The sequence below is a fragment of the Sus scrofa genome, chromosome 5 (genome assembly GCF_000003025.6).
Source record: "Sus scrofa isolate TJ Tabasco breed Duroc chromosome 5, Sscrofa11.1, whole genome shotgun sequence".
In the NCBI taxonomy this organism is placed as follows: domain Eukaryota; kingdom Metazoa; phylum Chordata; class Mammalia; order Artiodactyla; family Suidae; genus Sus; species Sus scrofa.
The window spans coordinates 59,414,495-59,432,231 of NC_010447.5; the positions used below are offsets into that span (position 1 = coordinate 59,414,495).

The 17,737-nt window shown below is 49.1% G+C and overlaps 1 protein-coding gene across 4 annotated transcripts in view; it reads right to left on the reverse strand.

Moving 5' to 3' along the window:
• Window positions 1–17,737, reverse strand: part of FAM234B (family with sequence similarity 234 member B) — an 82,145-nt gene that overhangs the window by 3,587 nt on the left and 60,821 nt on the right. For 2 of the 4 annotated variants that reach the window (XM_021091037.1, NM_001244956.1), the window contains 9 exon segments: window positions 17,464–17,652; window positions 16,317–16,447; window positions 11,643–11,790; window positions 11,161–11,302; window positions 9,739–9,882; window positions 9,472–9,553; window positions 5,738–5,893; window positions 3,486–3,603; window positions 1,574–1,794 (listed from right to left, as the gene is read on the reverse strand). In XM_021091037.1, the coding sequence (XP_020946696.1) occupies window positions 1,574–1,794; window positions 3,486–3,603; window positions 5,738–5,893; window positions 9,472–9,553; window positions 9,739–9,882; window positions 11,161–11,302; window positions 11,643–11,790; window positions 16,317–16,447; window positions 17,464–17,652 (1,331 nt within the window). 4 annotated transcript variants of the gene reach the window in all.

Consider the following 17,737-nt stretch of genomic DNA (forward strand, 5'->3'; position numbering starts at 1 on the left):
GTTGTTCTCATTTCCAGCAAAAACAGTGGTATTTCATGGTCATGAAGCACCCTGACAAAGTAATACTGTTCTGTCATCAAAGTCTACAAACAATCATGCTGGAGAAGGTGCGGAGAAAAGGGGACCCTCCTACACTGTTGGTGAGAATGTAAATTAGTGCAACCGCTATGGAGAACCGTATGGAGGTTCCCTAAAAACTAAAAATAGAACTATCAGAGTTCTCATCGTGGCTCAGCAGCTAACAAACCTGACTAGGGTTCGATTCCTTACCTCACTAAGTGGGTTAAGGATCCAGTGCTGCCGTGAGCTGTGGTGTAGGTCACAGACGCAGCTTGGATCTCCGGATCTGGTGTTGCTATGGCTGTGGCGTGGGCCAGTGGCTGCAACTCCAATTCGACCTCTAGCCTGGGGACCTCCATATGCTGCAGATGCGGCCATTAAAAAAAAAAAAAAAAAAGAAATAATACCATTTGCAGCAACACGGATCGACCTAGAGATTATCATACTAAGTGATGTATGTCAGAAAGAGAAAGACAGGTGGTTCCCATCGTGGTTCTGCAGAAATGAATCTGACTAATTTACATAAAGACGCCGGTTTGATCAGTAGGTTAAGGATCTGGCATTGCCGTGAACTGTGGTGTAGGTCACAGATGCAGCTCAGATTTGCCACTGATGTGGCTGTGGCGTAGGCCAGTGGCTGCAGCTCAACCCCTAGCCTGGGAACCTCCATATGCCATGGGTGTAGCCCTAAAAAAAAAAGGACCAAGAAAAAAAGAAAGAGAAATTACTATCTGATATCCTTTACACGTGGAATCTAAAATATGACACAAACGAATGCATTTACTACATAGAAACAGATTCACAGACATAGAAAACAAACTGGTTACCAAAGGGGAAACATGGGGAGAGGGATAAATTAGGAGTTTGGGATTAACATTTCACACTACTATATGTAAAACAGGTAACTAACAAGGACCAATAGCACAGGGAACTCTACTCCATACTAGGTAGTAACCTATATGGAAATGAACCTGAAAAAGAGTGGATATATGTATAACTGGTTCACTCTGCTGGACACCTGAAACTAACACGACACTGTACATTAACTCTACTCCAAAAAAAAAATTTTTTTTGTTGTTTTTTGCCTTGTCTAGGGCCACTCCCACGGCATATGGAAGTTCCAAGGCTAGGGATCTAATCGGAGCGGTAGCCACCAGCCTAAGCCAGAGCCACAGCAATGTGGGATCCGAGCCGCATCTGCAACCTATATCACAGCTCACGGCAATGCTGGATCCTTAACCCACTGAGCAAGGCCAGGGATCGAACCTGCAACCTCATGGTTCCTAGTCGGATTTGTTAACCACTGCACCACAACAGGAACTCCCCAAAATTTTTTTGAAAATAAAAATGAAAAGCTTAAGAAGGGGAAAAAATAACGCTGGTCCAAAGCAACAGTTTCCTGATACCCAGCTGTTCCCCGTTCGCCCTACCTTCTAAAGAGCAGACTTGGAATTGGTAGTATGTGTCCTAAACCCTCAGAAGTAACCAACCTTCTCTTTCACAAGCTCTTCACCTGGTAGGGAGAATCAACGAACTTTATCCTAGAGAGGAATCTCCGCAGCTCCCCGCGGCCAATTTTGGGGGTGGTCTCCTTTAGCTGGACCACTTGGCCCTCCATCAGCGCCCACCGCAGACTAAGCTTGCTGACCACCAGGGGTGCCGGGTGGCCTTCGGAGCTGGGCCCTGTTGTCCTGGTAACATAAAAGGCATCTTTCCAGAGGTCGTTGATCCCAACTGAGGAAGGACAAAAACAAGAGCAGTTAGAGAGGACAGAAAACTCCCACCAACGGGAGAGTGGTTTGGCTCAGCAACTGGATTCATTCACTCATTTCCTCCTTCTGCTAATTCAAACCGGAAGTCTCTTGAGCACGCGATCAAGGCAAGGCATCAACCAGACATGGATGCACAGGGGTAAGTGACTGGGGTCGGCAAAGCAGCAAATTCCTGGTCTCTGCACCTGCGTTTCTCTGAAGCTATTTCTTTTTATTTTTTTCTTTGTTTTTAGGCCCGCACCCGTAGCACATGGAGATTCCCAGGCTAGAGTCAAATCGGAGCTACAGCTGCCAGCCTACACCAGAGCCACAGCAACGCAGGAACCGAGCCACATTTTCCATCTACACCACAGCTCACGGCAACGCTGGATCCTTAACCCACTGAGCGAGGCCAGGGATCGAACCCTCAATCTCATGGTTCCTAGTTGGATTATTTTCTACTGCGCCACAGCAGGAACTCCTGAAGCTACTTCTAAGGAAGCCCCCGATCAGGAAGTGAAAGGACAGGCCAACTGTGGCAACAATTCAGTAGAAAAGTGAGCAGAACAAGCTAGAAATTCTGAGAATGCCTAGAGTGTCAGCACCTGGTCACAAAAGCTATGTACCTAGTTGGTGTGGACTGTGCCTCATCTACAAACCAGGTGTCGTAATAAAAATCGTCTCGATTCTAACTTACATTTACATAATGTTCACTGAATAATAATTTATGCTAATATTGAAAAAGAGTTCATTTAGAGCTAATCACAGGCTTCTGGAAACGGCCCCCACCACACATAGAGCTGGGGCTGGGGGGCCTGCAGGTTCCAGAATGGCTCATCTTCCCCATACAGCCCACTGAACCCAGAGTCAAAGCACCAGCTTCAGCTTCGAGGCAAAGGAGCTGGGAAGAAGCGAACAAGTCTTTGGACGTAAGAGAATATGGAAAGGAAGTGAAGAAAGGGACCGTGGCCAGCCTGTCCTCCCTAGCAGGAACAGCAGGCTCCGAGGCCACCTCTGGGAAGGAGACTGTCCCAGACCAGCGGCAGTGGCCGACTTTCCAGGACTATTACAGGTCCCTAGAACGTGGTTCCAATTTTGCTCTGTGATGTTATTTAGCTGCATATATAAAGCAGAACACGTCCCAAATGTTAAGAGTGGCTATGAGTGGTCAGGTAAGGGGCAACTTTTCTGTCTCTTTCCCTGGCTCCAGTTTCGATGCAATGAGCGTGTGCACTTTGGTCCAAAGAAAGTCTCTATGGAGCCTAAACGGATGCCTGGGGGAACAGCCTTCTCTGTTCCATCCCTTGCAGTGAATTCCAGGTCCCAAGCTCCTCCAGGGTCGAGAAACTAGTCTGGTTTGTATTCCCAGCACTGGGGCGCCGTTGATGGTCAATAAACATCTGCTGAGTCCTTAGCTCCTGGGACCCTTGGGGAGGGGGCAGCACTGCCCCTCAGCTTTCAGCACCTCCAGGCAACACGGGTCCTCACCCCATGAGCCAGGTATACCCCCATTGCTCTCTGGCGATGGCCCCGGGTGGCAGCGCCCCCAGGGGAAATGCCCGGGCATGGCGGGCACACAGGTCACTTGCCAGCACACACCTCCCCGTGGTGGGACAATGGGAGCGTCCTCTCCCCTCATCTGGGCACACAGACCCCCACCGGCCCCGGACCTACCCTCTGAAGCCGTCACGGTCCCCGTGGCATTGGCCAGATCCAGAAGAATCGAGGGGAAGGCCGGGTGCAGGAGGTAAAGGTGGTGAAGGTCAGGGGCCTCGGTTCCTAGGGTGACATCCTGACAACGAGAAACAGTGAGGGCAAAGGTCAGTCCAGCCGCTGAGATGCAAAGGTGACACAGATGGTAAGGATCACCGAGTGCCTCCAACGCCCCAACACGGAGGCCTGAGCCCAACCACTACGGCGTGTCTAAGAGAAACCCCCGCCCATGAGAGACGCTACTTCAAAGGGATCAAAACACTAAGCCTAAGCTTCTTCAAACCACCAAGGCGAGGTCCGTGCTTTCTCCCTTACAGGAAAAGGAGAGTTAGAAAGGAAGTGGGAGGGCCCAGGACAGAAAGTGACTTTCCAGGGAAGCTGGAAATTGGCTTTGTGCATGGGGAAACACTATGAGCCAAAGATTTTGGCTTTCCCTGACTATTAGGGCCAATTGCAAGTGTCAAGCTAAAAACAAATTTTACAAAAATCTTACCCATCCTTGGTTTTTTTTGTTTTTGTTTTTTTACTTTTTTTTCCTTTTCAGGGCCACACCTGCAGCAAATGGAAGTTCCCAGGCTAGGGGTCAAATCGGAGCTGCATTTGCAGCCCTGCACCACAGCCACAGCAATGCCAGATCCTTAACCCACTGAGTGAGGCCAGGGATCAAACCGGCATCCTCATGGACACTAGCTAGGTTCTTAATCTGCTGAGCCACAGTGGCAACTCCCATTCTGAAATAGACAGGACATAGACCAGACAGAAGTCATTAATTAGGAAACACAAATTCTGTAAAACAGGGAATTTCTATTGTGGCTCAGTGGGTTAAGAACTCTACATAGTGTCTGTGAGGATGCAGGTTCAACCCATGGCCTCGCTCAGTGGTTAAGGACCCAGCATTGCTGCAAGCTGCAGCATAGGCTGCAGATGCGGCTCAGATCTGGTATGGCTATGGCTGTGGTGTACGCCGGCAGCTGCAGCTCAGATTCAACCCCTAGCCTGGGAACTTCCATATGCCCTGGGTGTAGCTCTAAAAAGAAAAAAAAAAAAAAAAAAAAAATTCCATGAAACAAGCACATGCTTCACTTGGCTTTTTCTAACCTTTGCCAGTGTTGCTTCCCCTTAGACATCTAACCATCCTCTTGAGCCCACTTCCACATATTAAAACACTTCTCTTCTGGAGGCCCCCAACTTGATGTCACCTCTTTCATGAAAAGCTCCCTAATTGTCCCCAACAAAATTAATACCCCCCCCTTGGGGCTTCCGTCTAAACTTTGTATTAGCACCTCTATTAGAGTAACATGCCCTTGCTTTGTGGTTATTTATAGATGCTTACATTTGAGAGTCACCTGGTCTGAGCCCCTCATTTTATTACAGGAGGAAACCAGGAAGTTCAATGTTAAGGTACATGACCCACAGTCACATGTCAGGGAGCCACAGAGTTAGGACAATCATTTCTGTAAATCTGATCCTGGAATGAGGCACTATATTAGCATCTTCATTGACAGATAAAGAGCACGAGGCTCAGGAATGTTAAGTGACTTGATCCAGAGCCTGCAGCTGAACACAGGTGAACTCAGGCGTCTCCCTCTCTCGGGCTCTGCATCTCCGCCTCCAGAGGGCAGCACTGCGCCCAGGGTGCCTTGAGTCCCTGGCACACAGGAGATGCTGGTCAACTTGTGGATAAGTGAATTAAATCAGGGTGGGTCTTACTCAAAATTCCCAGACGCCTACTATGGGTGGCAGCCTGCCTCCTCAACCCACTAAAACGCCGGACATTTAAATGCAGAAGAGCATTTAAAACGTTCTCGAATTTGCTTTCCACGTATCAGACCTCCTCTCCCATAATCCTGCAGGTGAACTCCTATTCTCAGTCCAGTGTCCCACCCCATGGCTTTGCCACCTGCCCCCACACTCATTTCACCCACTGAGCCACAATAAGAACTCCTGGACCCAGACTCTGTACCTTCTATCCACGCCTCCCATTGTTGGGAGCCAGCGGCTGGGGGCTGTGGTCAGCTGTCGCTGCTGGGTTTAAAGGCAAAGCAGAGGAAGCAGGAGGGAGCAGGTTCCTGGTCTGGCCTCTCGAGGGCCGTTCTGTCTCCACCCAAACCACTTGGAAGCCCAGATGCTTTAATATCACCTCTGGACCCAGGCAGCCCCAGGACAGCTGCCATCTGACAAAGTGACATGGGGACCCTCCCAGGCTCACTCACCGAACTGGGAGATGGAGCTGACAGCCCTTCAGCCCAGAAGAGGAAGACAGACTTCTGGTCCACAGTGGCCGCTGAGGTGGTTGGGGTTTCTCGCATGCGACAGGGGACACTGTAACTCCAAGTGACCAGCCCAGAGTCCCCATCCACCACCATCACCTACAAAAGGAAGACAGTGAGTACAGCCCATCCTCAGGAAGGCAGCAGGTCAAGAAAACACAGACAAGCAAAACACCAGACAATCCCACAGATGTGCAAATAACACAGATATTAACAGGGGAGCTTATTCGATTCAAACAATGGGGTATTCAGAGAGTGCTAACTAACAACGAGGTCCAGGACCCTGGTTAGAGCTGGAGCAAGTGCAGAACGCTCCTGTGGGAAGGGACATGTCAATCACCTAGGCCACTTCCCATCTTACAGGTGAGGAAACGGAGGCCCAGGGAGAGAAGAGAGGCCGACTGTTCCCTGTTTAGGATGGAGCAGCCGCTCGGCAGTGGCGGTGCTAGAACCCTTGCCTCATCCCCGCTCCTCTCTCTGGCGACTGTCACCGTTAGGTGACAGCTCTTTTCTATCCCCTGTGCTAAAAGCTTTAGGAGTTTGACTCTGCCACGTGCATCATGGCATGTATAGCTCAGCTCGAGGTGGTCACAAATTTAAAAGAGCATAGTCTGAACAGGCAAAAAACATGAATTAAGAGAAAATTCACTTCCGAGTGGCAGCTCTCAAAGGATACTTAAGGGAACAGAATTCATAATCTCTGAGAGCACGAATATCTCTTTTCCACCCCGAAAGACCTCCTACCTCATAGTTCGATAACTAATAGCCTCTCGTTTGCCATAATCCCCAAAATACTCCGCAGCCACCTCCAGCCCCAGCACTTTTATGGCCTCTCTCCTTGTGTCTCTGCTCTGCAATGAGCAGGAGAACTGCCCCCTCCTTCCAGGGCCCTTCTCTGCTCCCAGTGTCCTGTCCCGGGCCTGCCCTTCTCTGCCCAGGATCCAATGCTGTGTCGCCAAGAACAGGCAGGGGAGGAAAAAGGCTAGCAGTCCAAGATTCCCTCTGGCAGTCTTGGGAAGAGAAGACGTCTAGAGACACTGCACTAAAACACTGTACCCAGTCCCACAGATTATCTCATTTAACTGTCACAACAATCCCATGAAGGGAGGCGGTCTTATTCCTCCCATTTCACAGATGCAGAAACCGCACCTGGGTGAGATTACAGACTCTGCCCAAGGTTATCAGTCAGTGGCAAAGTCAGGAGTTAAAACCCAAGTCTGAACCTCAGTATCTCAGCTCTTAACCAACCCATATATACTCTTCTTCCTTTTTTATTTTATTTTATTTTATTTTATTTTATTTTATTTTATTTTATTTTGCCTTTTTAAGGCAGCAGCCGTGGCATATGGAGGTTCCCAGGCTAGGGGTCTAATTGGAGCTGCTGCCGCCGGTCTCAGCCAGAGCCACAGCAACACGAGATCCAAGCCGCGTCTGCAACCTACACCACAGCTCACGGCAACGCCGGATCCTTAACCCACTGAGCAAGGCCAGGGATTGAACCCGCAACCTCATGGTTCCTAGTCGGATTCGTTAACCACTGCGCCACGACGGGAACTCCTATACTCTTCTTCCTTAATCTTGCTGGGAATGCTAAGGAATATTTCACTCTCTACCTGAAATACAATCAGACACTGCATCTTTCCCAACTGGCACTGCTGGTGGACTCTCCCTGAAGTGGCTCTTGTGTCATCGGATCTGTTCCCCGCTCGTACCCAGATAACCCTACTGCCTCAGCACCTTATCCACATTCTGCAGCCTTGCTTCCAAGCCCTCCATCAGCTGAGCGCCTCCTGACCTCTCTGGCGGGAGCGCCCCTCCACCCACCCACTTATCTCCACCCGGCAAACCTCTCCTCTGCCCTTGCGACTCTGCACATCTAACCCCCAACCAACGTCAGGCACCTCTTGACACCCTTCACTCTATCTGCTCCCCATGTCCCCGTGGCACTGTTCAAGCCTCCATTTCAGCCCTTGCCACGAGGCACCATGCGGAGGCACCCCAATGACTGAATTAACACAAGGCAGTGGCTTGTCCTCATTAATGTTGTGTCTCCACAAACATCACCTGTGCATCTGGCACAGAGCTGGGCATACACGAGAGGCCATGATTGCTGAAGTCACTCTCAGGAATAGTGTGTGATCATATATAAACACACGTTTTACGGTGAAAAACCAATATGCTCAATTTTTCTTTTTTGTTTTTAGGGCCATATCTGTAGCATATGGAGGTTCCTGGGCTAGGGGCTGAATGAGAGCTGCAGCTGCTGGCCTACACCACAGCCACAGCAACGTGAGATCCAAGCCACTTCTGCAACCTACACTGCAGTCTGAGGCAACGCCGCATCCTTAACCCACTGAAGGAGGCCAAGGACTGACCCGTATCCTCAGGGATCCTAGTCAGGTTCTTAACCTGCTGGGCCACAATGGGAAATCTGGCTCAGTCAATTATAAAAAAAAAAATTGTAAAAGCGTGAATTCTGCCTGTCATGTTACAGGAATAAAAATAGTCCCTCCCATCATTAAATCCTCACTGTATGCAACTGACATAAAGTCAGAAAGACCTATTGGTGTGCTTGGAACTCGCCCCACTATCTGTCCCTGGGTCTCTGGTGTACCTGACCCGACCTGCCTCCCCACCCGTCTCGCCTCCAGAAATGCAACCCAATTCACAAGGCCCAGTGCATCTTCCCCTGCTTCTACAATCCTCCCTAGCAACCCCACTGCCTCCCTAGCAACCCTGCAACCCCACACAGCCCACCTGTCCTGAAATCTCAGGAGTATGTGCACTCAAGCATTACATTTATTTACACCTGCCTTTCTCCACTAAGAGCCTTCAGAAGGTGCATCTAAGTTGAGAATCCAGAAGAAGGAGCCCCTGCACAGGAAGGAGGGGAGCTAGAAAAGCTTTCAGTGCTATAGATTTCAGCTGCGACTTTTCATTTTATCCACTTGACTAGACTTGGAGTTCTTTTTTTTTTTTTTGTCTTTTTGTCTTTTCTAGGGCCGCTCCCACGGCATATGGAGGTTCCCAGGCTAGGGGTCCAATCAGAGCCGTAGCCGCCAACCTACGCTAGAGCCACAGCAACGCAGGATCCGAGCTGTGTCTGCAACCTACACCACAGTTCACGGCAATGCCGGATCTTTAACCCACTGAGCAAGGCAGGGATTGAACCCACAACCTCATTGTTCCTAGTCAGATTCGTTAACCACTGAGCCACAACGGGAACTCCTAGACTTGGAGTTCTTTGCAGGAAGGGGCTGTATTTTAGGTTCTTTTTTTTCTTTTTTTTTTTTTTTCTTTTTTGGTCTTTTTGTCTTTTGTTGTTGTTGTTGTTGCTGTTGCTATTTCTTGGGCCGCTCCCGCGGCATATGGAGGTTCCCAGGCTAGGGGCCGAATCGGAGCTGTAGCCACCGGCCTACGCCAGAGCCACAGCAACGCGGGATCCGAGCCGCGTCTGCAACCTACACCACAGCTCACGGCAACGCCGGATCTTTAACCCACTGAGCAAGGGCAGGGACTGAACCCGCAACCTCATGGGTCCTAGTCGGATTCATTAACCACTGCGTCACAACAGGAACTCCCGGTTCTTTTTATTTCTTGCAATGCTGAGTGTAGCACCAGGCACGAAGTTAACACCTGACAGATGTCTTGACTGATTCTGAGTCCCCAAGGTTTACCTTTTTCATCCCAGTTCCACTTGGTATCTGCAGAAGGAAGTCTAATGTCTCATCATCCGTGAAATACCCAGGTGTAGGCTGACTGCAAGTGAGAACAATGCACATGACCGTGACTGTGACCAGTAGGAAAGAGAAAAAGCAGCACATGGGAACTCCTTCCCGCCCCCTTCCCCTGCCTTGGCCCCAGACATCAAGCAAGGGTTCTGGGCAACTTTGAGACACGGGCAAGCGGGACAAAACAGCAAGCGTGAGGAGCACACTGCTGACCTGCGCAGGCCCTGAAGGCTCAAGGTCCAGGACGGGGTGAGGTTTTGTCCCCGCAGCAGGACGAGGCCTTGTCTGGTCGTGATCAGGAGGTTGCTGCAGTTGGAATCCGCTGCTTTCACCATCTGCAGGAGCTCGACCCCATAGCTGAGTTCAACAAGACCTGATGGTTAGTCTCAGGCTCGGATGGGATTTCGGCCCTGTGGATTTGGGCTTTTCCCCTCGGCGAACACGTCTGCACAGACCCCTGCATTCATCTCCCACCAGTATCCTGTCAGGCAGGGCACGCTGCCGCTCCAGTTGAATTTCATTTTCTTGGTTTCTTTGGAAACCAAGGAGCCCTAGAAAATTTGCACAAGTTCAAAAGGAACTCACAGGAGAAGTGCTTCTCCCACTGGGTGCTCTGGGAAAGCTAACAGGGCCGAGGACAATGGCAGGGAAGGACAGGAGGCCCGAAAGTGTCACTAAGCTGGGACAGCAACTCATGGCACACGCTTCATTGAATTCTTTCTTTCTCTGGGACCATCTATTTAAATTCTGTCAAATATACTGACACTATGACACTGCCTGAGAAAACCCTAGAAAAGAATGGAGAGGAGTTCCCGTCGTGGCTCAGGGGTTAATGAATCTGACTAACATCCGTGAGGATGAAGGTTCAATCCCTGGCCTTTCTCAGTGGGTTAAGGATCCGGCGTTGCTGTGAGCTGTGGTGTAGGTCGCAGACACGGTTCAGATCCCGCATTGCGGTGGCTGTGGAGCAGGCTGGCAGCTACAGCTCCGATTAGACCCCTAGCCTGGGAACCTCATATGCCACGGGTGCAGCCCTAAAAAGATAAAAGACACACAAAAAAAAAAAAAAAAAAAAGAAGAGAGAGAGAGAAAAGAATGGAGACGATTATATTACCCAGGCCCAGGGTGAAATGGGTAAAATCCACTGCATATGACAATCAACATGCTTTTAGTTAAAAAACAAACAAGGGGAAAAAAAGGACTTCACGGATGCTGTCCTTGTTCCTGCCAAAATGACTCTTCAACTAGGAGAAAAATACAGGAAAGGAGTAGGGCGGGTCCTTCAGCCCAGCTTTCCAAGCAGTTATGTTAAATAAATCTATCTCCCTACGGAGGCCCCCAGTCTCACCATGCCCTGCCTGATTCCCATGCCAAACAAACATCCTTCTTTGCCACCTATGAGCACAGTAATCACAGGTGACGGTCACCCACACAGACAGCGACACATTACATTAATGAGAGAAGAGCATTTCTGACTCCCCGTAACCAGATCAGAAGGTGGCATCCAAAAGCCAGCACCTTCTCCCCTCCACCCCCCAAAACTTCTGCCCACATGTTCCCTGGCCCCAGTAAACACTGACACTCCGGGCACATGTGATCTCAGGTCCCACAGTGACAGGGCCAGACCCTGCCCACCTGTAAACATCAATGAGCTCAGACAGGTTGATGGATCTTCGTTTCTCCCACTCGGGCTCTTCTATCTGCAGGGAAGGTGGTGAGCTGTCTCGATTCTGGGCCTGAACAAATATGTCCCGCAGGGCGACAGCCTGGATATTCCCTAGCAGCACAGAAGAACCAACACAGGAAAGGTGAACTTGACAGAGCTCCCCGAGGGTGAGGATGGGAGCGAGACCCAGAGCCTAGTGGAGGGATGGGTCGGACCCAGTCCGCCCCGCCTGGCCCAACCTGGCAGGGGGCAAGTGGGAAGCAATTAAGAGGATGCTGGACAGAGTCTTCTCTTTGGAGAAGGTCGCCAGGGACTGAGGAGTTAATACTCTGCAGCAGAGGGCCCCTGAGAGAGGTGACAGAGGGCTGGTGTCAGTGGCTCCAGAAGCTCTCTAGGGAGGCCTCGCCATGCACCACTGGGGAGAGTAGCAAAAATGAGCCTTGCTTCTTACCAAAGCCAAACAGGATGTAGACAGCCCCGCTCGCGGTGATGTACACCTGAGGGCCGATCAGGTTCCCCACTCCAACGATGCTGTACTTCACAGGCCGGCCCACGGGACTCCCGGTCCGGCCAGACACCAGCAGAAAGCACAGATCTGGCTGACAAAGTGAAAGGCAGGGGTTGAGTCCACAGAAACCCTGTCCTTTCCTAACCAAATCGTTTCTCCAGTCATCGCTTCCTCCTTATCTAAGGGCTTAGGAACACCCCCCAAAGCTGGAAAGCCCACAGCCAGGCCCGCTTCACTATTTCCCTGGAAGTTAGAAAGCAGGACAGGAGTTCCCTGGTGGCTCAGTGGGTTAAGGATCTGGTGCTGTCACCACAATGGCTCAGGTCACTGCTGCAGGTTCAATCTGGGCAGGGAACTTCTACATGCTATGGGTGTGGCCAAAAAAGGAAAGGGTGGGGGGTGAAGGTCCCACTGCCTTGCTAGTCATATACAAAGGGCATCCAGACAGCAGCTCAGGCAATCTCGAAGCCCAGCTGTCCTGGCCTCTACTCTCATACCTAGAAACCCCCAATAATATTTGGTCCCAGGGAGAATCAGGGTAGGCAGTAAGCTCCCATTATAACTGGCCACGAGCAATCGCACTCTCAAGCAGAGATCAGCCCTTCTCTGAAGGGCCAAGATGGTAAATATTGTATATCTTGCTAGCAGGTGATTTCCATAGCAACTACTCTGCTCTGCCACTCTAGCGTGAAAGCCGCCATAGATGACAGATGAATGAATAGGTGTGACTGTGTCCCAATAAAACTTTATTTACAAAAACAAGCAGCGGGCCAAATTTGGCCTGCAGGGCACAGTTTACCAACCCTGGTGCTAGAGGGTTTTCTTTTGGGAAGGGAGCCACTCACTGGGAAATATAAGGGTCATATTCATATCTTTTTTTTGTCTTTTTTTGCCATTTCTTGGGCCACTCCCACGGCATATGGAGGTTCCCAGGCTAGGGGTCCAATCAGAGCTTAGCCGCCAGCCTACACCACAGCTCATGGCAATGGTGCATCCTTAACCCACTGAGCAAGGCAAGGGATCGAACCCGCAACCTCATTGTTCCTAGTCAGATTCGTTAACCACTGAGCCACGACGGGAACTCCGGTCATATCCATATCTTGATTTCAGTAAAGCTTTTGGTGGGGTTTATCATCATGAATTCTTAGGGACAAGATAAAGAGATGTGGTTTTCAGTGTACCCTGAGAAAGGGCCAATGCCAGCCCAGAGGGAGGGTTCAGGGGAATGTCACAGCATTCGGCTATTGTCCCACCCCTATTAACCATTCTTTTCAAAGAAGTGAATGAACAGAATTCAAGCTTATCGCAAAGCTGGGAGAGACAGCTAATATGCTGTATGACAAACTCAAAATTCAAAAAAGTCTTAACTGGAAGATGGGTCAAAATTTGGAAGAAGAAAACGAGCCGTTAGTTAAAAGACGTGGGTATTTTATGGTAACAGGCTTATTGTGGTGATCATTTTAAAATGTGTAGAAATATCCAATCAGGAATTCCCCTCATGGTGAAGTGGAAACAAATCCAACTAAGGACCATGAATTTGAGGGTTCGATCCCTGGCCTCGCTCAGTGGGTTATAAGGATCTGGTGTTGCTGTGAGCTGTGGTGTAAGTCGCAGACGAGGCTCGGATCTGGCGTTGCTATGGCTGTGATGTAGGCCAGCGGCTGTAGCTCAAATTCGACCCCTAGCCTGGGAACCTCCATATGCTTCGGGTGCAGTCCTAAAAAGACAAAAAAAGAAAAGAAAAGAAAAGAAATATCCAGTCAGTATGTTGTGTATCAGGAACTTCCATTGTGCTATAGGTCAATAATATTTCAAAAATAAATAAATTCATAGAAAAAAGAGATCGGATTTGTGGTTACTGGAGGGGAGGATGGAGGGAGGGGAGATTAGACGAAGGCAGTCAAAAAGTAAAAACTTCCAGTTATAAGACAATTACTAGGGATGTAATGCACCACATGATAAACCTAATGAATAATGCCGTACGTTATATATAAAAGTTAAGAGTGTAAATCCTGAGTTCTCATCATGAAGAAAAAAATTTTTTCTCTTTAATTTTGTATCAGTAACGGATGTCCATTAAATTTACTGTAATAATCATTTCATTATGATTGTACACCTTAATCTTATACAGTGCTGTATGTCAATTATATATCAATAAAACTGGAAGGAAAAAAGAAAGAAGTAGGTGATAAACAAAGTTTTTGACTATAAACAAAAGCAGTTTCTTATAGAGGCTATCACAATCTTTGGCTGCATTTACAGAAATGCAGAATATTTATCAAAAGAAGTAACGATTTTCTTCTGTGGATCTAACTGGCTATATTACAAATTGAATACTGTGTTCACGTATGGGTACCACATTATAGAAGAGATGTGGCTAAAGGGGAGTGGAAAGAGAAAGAAATCAAGAGAAAGAAGGGCCTGGATCATGGTGCGTGAGATCAGTAGGAGAAATCGGGGCTACTGAGCCTTGAGAGTAGCAGGCTTAGAGGGACCAGGCTTACAGCTGAAGGGCTTTCATGTGGAAAGAGGATTAGATTCATTCAGAGTAGTTCTATGGGGCTAAAGCTGGCACAATGAATGGAAGCTACGAGAAAGCAGATTTACCAATAAGACAGAATGTTCTAGATTGGACCAAGAACAAAATGGACTGGCTCACAAATTAGTGATACTCCCACCTGCCCAAGTACTCAGAGGGAATGAGTACCAATGTATCCAGGACAGCGTATCAGTGACTGCAGCCCAGTGTGTGAGGCTTAACCACAGGGTTTTTAAGGTCCCTCCCCCTTGATGCTCTAGCCCAGATTCCTTCTCTACCTGTAACCAAGTCCAGCTGTCCCAAACCCACCTCACTCCCAATCCCGATCTAAGGATGCTGCCACCCTACACAATAGACCTAACATGTCTCATTCCTCGTGGAGAGAGATCCTTCCACATTTGCAGCTCAGAGCAGACACGTTCCATGGGTTCTTTGCTGCTGGGGTAGAGGTCTGAAAGACCAGTATAAAGATGAAGCTACTGCTCTAAACCCATCACTTCTCCAAGATTCTTCTAGTCCTGTCTAGCACTTTTGAGGCAGAATGGAGACTAGTCCATATCCCCTCACCTCCAACCAAAAAAAAAAAAAAAAGGCAGAGAGTAGGAGCAGGTGAGAAGTCATTTCCCCAACAGAGCCTCCTGGCTGGGGAGGGTCCTAAATCATTATCCCATCCACCCTAGCGGGTAGAAAGAAGCCATATGGAATGTCAAGGCCAATATTTTTTTTTTTTTCTTGAAGGGCCACAGCCACAGCAATGCCAGATCCAAGCCCCATCTGTGACCTAAACCATAGCTCCCGGCAATGCCGGATCCTTAACCCAGTGAGCAAGGCAAGGGATCGAACCCACAACCTCATGGATTCTAGCTGGGTTCTTAACCCACTAAGCCACAATGGGAACTCCATGTTAGCTCTGATTTTTTGACAATCCTGCAAGTAGAATGACATCCCCACTTTATAGACAAAGTAACCAGGGCTGGACAGGCTTGTGGCTTGCCCAAGGCTGCAAGGTAGTAGGCTGCAAGGGAATTCAAACACAGATGTCTTTGGCTCCCAAGCTCCACCATGTCAGTCAATAGAACCAGGAAAATGGGTTCATAATGATAACTGATTAACTCAATCTCACAAAGATACTTTGTTTATTTATTTATTTATTTTGTATTTTTAGGGCCATGCCCAAAGCATATGGAGTTTCCCAGGCTAGGGGTCGAATTGGAGCTGTTGCTGCCGGCCACAGCCACAGCCACAGCAATGCCAGATCTAAGCCATGTCTTCAAACTACATCACAGCTCATGGCAACACCGGATCCTTAACCCACTGAGAGAGGCCAGGGATCGAACCCACAACCTCATGGTTCCTAGTTGGATTTATTTCCTCTGTGCCATGATGGGGACTCCAAAGAGAATTTATTTAAACCTAATCCCTTGCATTAAGAAGTTTTCACGGAGTTCCCGTCCTGGCTCAGTGGTAACCGAATCTGACTAGGAACCATGAGGTTGCGGGTTCGATCCCTGGCCTCGCTCAGTGGGTTAAGGACCCGGCGTTGCCGTGAGCTGTGGTGTAGGTTGCAGACGCGGCTCGGATCTGGTGTTGCTGTGGCTCTGGTGTAGGCCGGCAGCTACAGCTCTGATTAGACCCCTAGCCTGGGAACCTCCATATGCCGCGGGAGCGGCCCAAGAAATAGCAAAAAGACCCCCCCAAAAAAAAGAAGTTTTCAAGAATTTTTTTTTTTCTTTCCTTTTTTTTTTTTTTTTTGTCTTTTTAGGGCTGCACCCACAGCATATGGAGTTTCCCAGGCTAGGAGTCAAATCAGAGCTGCAGCCTCTGGCCTAGGCCACAGTGACAGAAACGCAAGATCTGAGCTGCATCTGAGACCTATACCACAGCTCACAACACCGGATCCTTAACCCACTGAGCAAGGCCAGGGATCGAACTTGCGTCCTTATGGATACTAGTCAGATTCATTTCTGCTGAGCCACGGAGGGAACTTCTCAAGCAATACTTCTACTAATGATTCTAGGAACTGACTCAAGCTGAAGCTGTTGCTGCAAGAGACAAGGACCACTTAACATAGAGCATACTTGCACCTCCCCAATGGCCAGAACCACGAGATCTCTAACGCCATCTTCATCCAGGTCCGGCAGCATCACACCTGGAGCAGCCAGGGTCCCGTTGGATAAGTAGTTTGGGTTTAAGGTCCAAATGGCTTTCCCTAGGGAAGGATAAAGAGGTTGATCACCATCAGGGCTTTCGGCCTCTGGAAAAAGCAGATGCAACGCGCCCAGGCCAGAAAAGGGACTCAACAGGCTGAACAAGAGAGAGCAACTCCCAAACACTTTTCCCTTTCCTTTTTATCTTACTGGGGAGGAAGGCGCAGGGAGTGTGAGCTGAAATGTATCTGGCTAACAAGCCAACGTAATACCTTTGCACCTGGATTTTTTAGATAAAAGGGATGGGCTAACGTCTCTCCAAGAAACAAGAGCCCATTTGTCTGAGATGGAGGAATCGATCCGTCAGAGATGGTTACGGGAACCCTCTGGGGCAGCCACACAGAAGAACCTCCTCCCTCCTTCTACTGCGTGTTCGCAGGCGCAGAGACGTCATAAAAGGCTTTCAGATGACTTCCGGTCTAGAGTCAACTCACACGCAAATTGTTTTCACTCAGAAGAACCCCACGACCAAACCCCAACCTCTACAACTCGGAAGGACGCTATTTATTGAGCTCCACTGGAGTCTGAGGTTAACAAGCACATTGGAAGTATAAGCCTCTTGTAAGGAGCCTTCATTATACTTGATTCTTTTCCATTCCTTTGGTCACGCATGTCTAAATGCGATAAGAAGATAACAGGCCAAGTCGATATGCCTCGACAAGTGTCTTCACTGGCATATTTTTAAGTGGCTAATGCCCCAGTGTACATGTGGACCTACGTATGTCAAATAAGAAAAGACAAACTTGTCTTTCATACAAAGAACAGAGTAGGGAGGCTATTTAGAAACCAAAGGCCTCTGGGTAGTTTGTTCAGATAACTCCGTTTATCACCATCCTATCACCAAACAGGTTGAACTGTGGATCTGTTACTTAATCTATTCAAACGCTTTCTCTTATTTCTATAGCCACCTTCCAGCACAGTAAACCAGATTCTCTAGCAAGTGAGAGTGGCCCAGTCCCTTCCCCACCAGATTAGGGCTCCTGGAAGCAGGGGAGCTCTCGTAGCAAATGATCTTTACCTGACGTCCCGTTGAATGCACTGAGCATCTTGTGTGTCCCCGTCACAAGGCAGACGGTTCCAGCCCCGCTCCCCGGCATCAGATCCAAACAGGTAACATCTCGGGCCTCCTCGGGGAGGGGACTTGACCACAGTGTGCTGCCATTCATCCCCGAAAGGCACACAAGGAGAGCGGGTGGCCTGGAGACACCTGAGAGCACACAAGCGACCAGAAAGGGAAGGAGGCAGAGATGAGAGGGAGAGGTGAGCAGGGGATCAGAAAACTACAAGGAAAC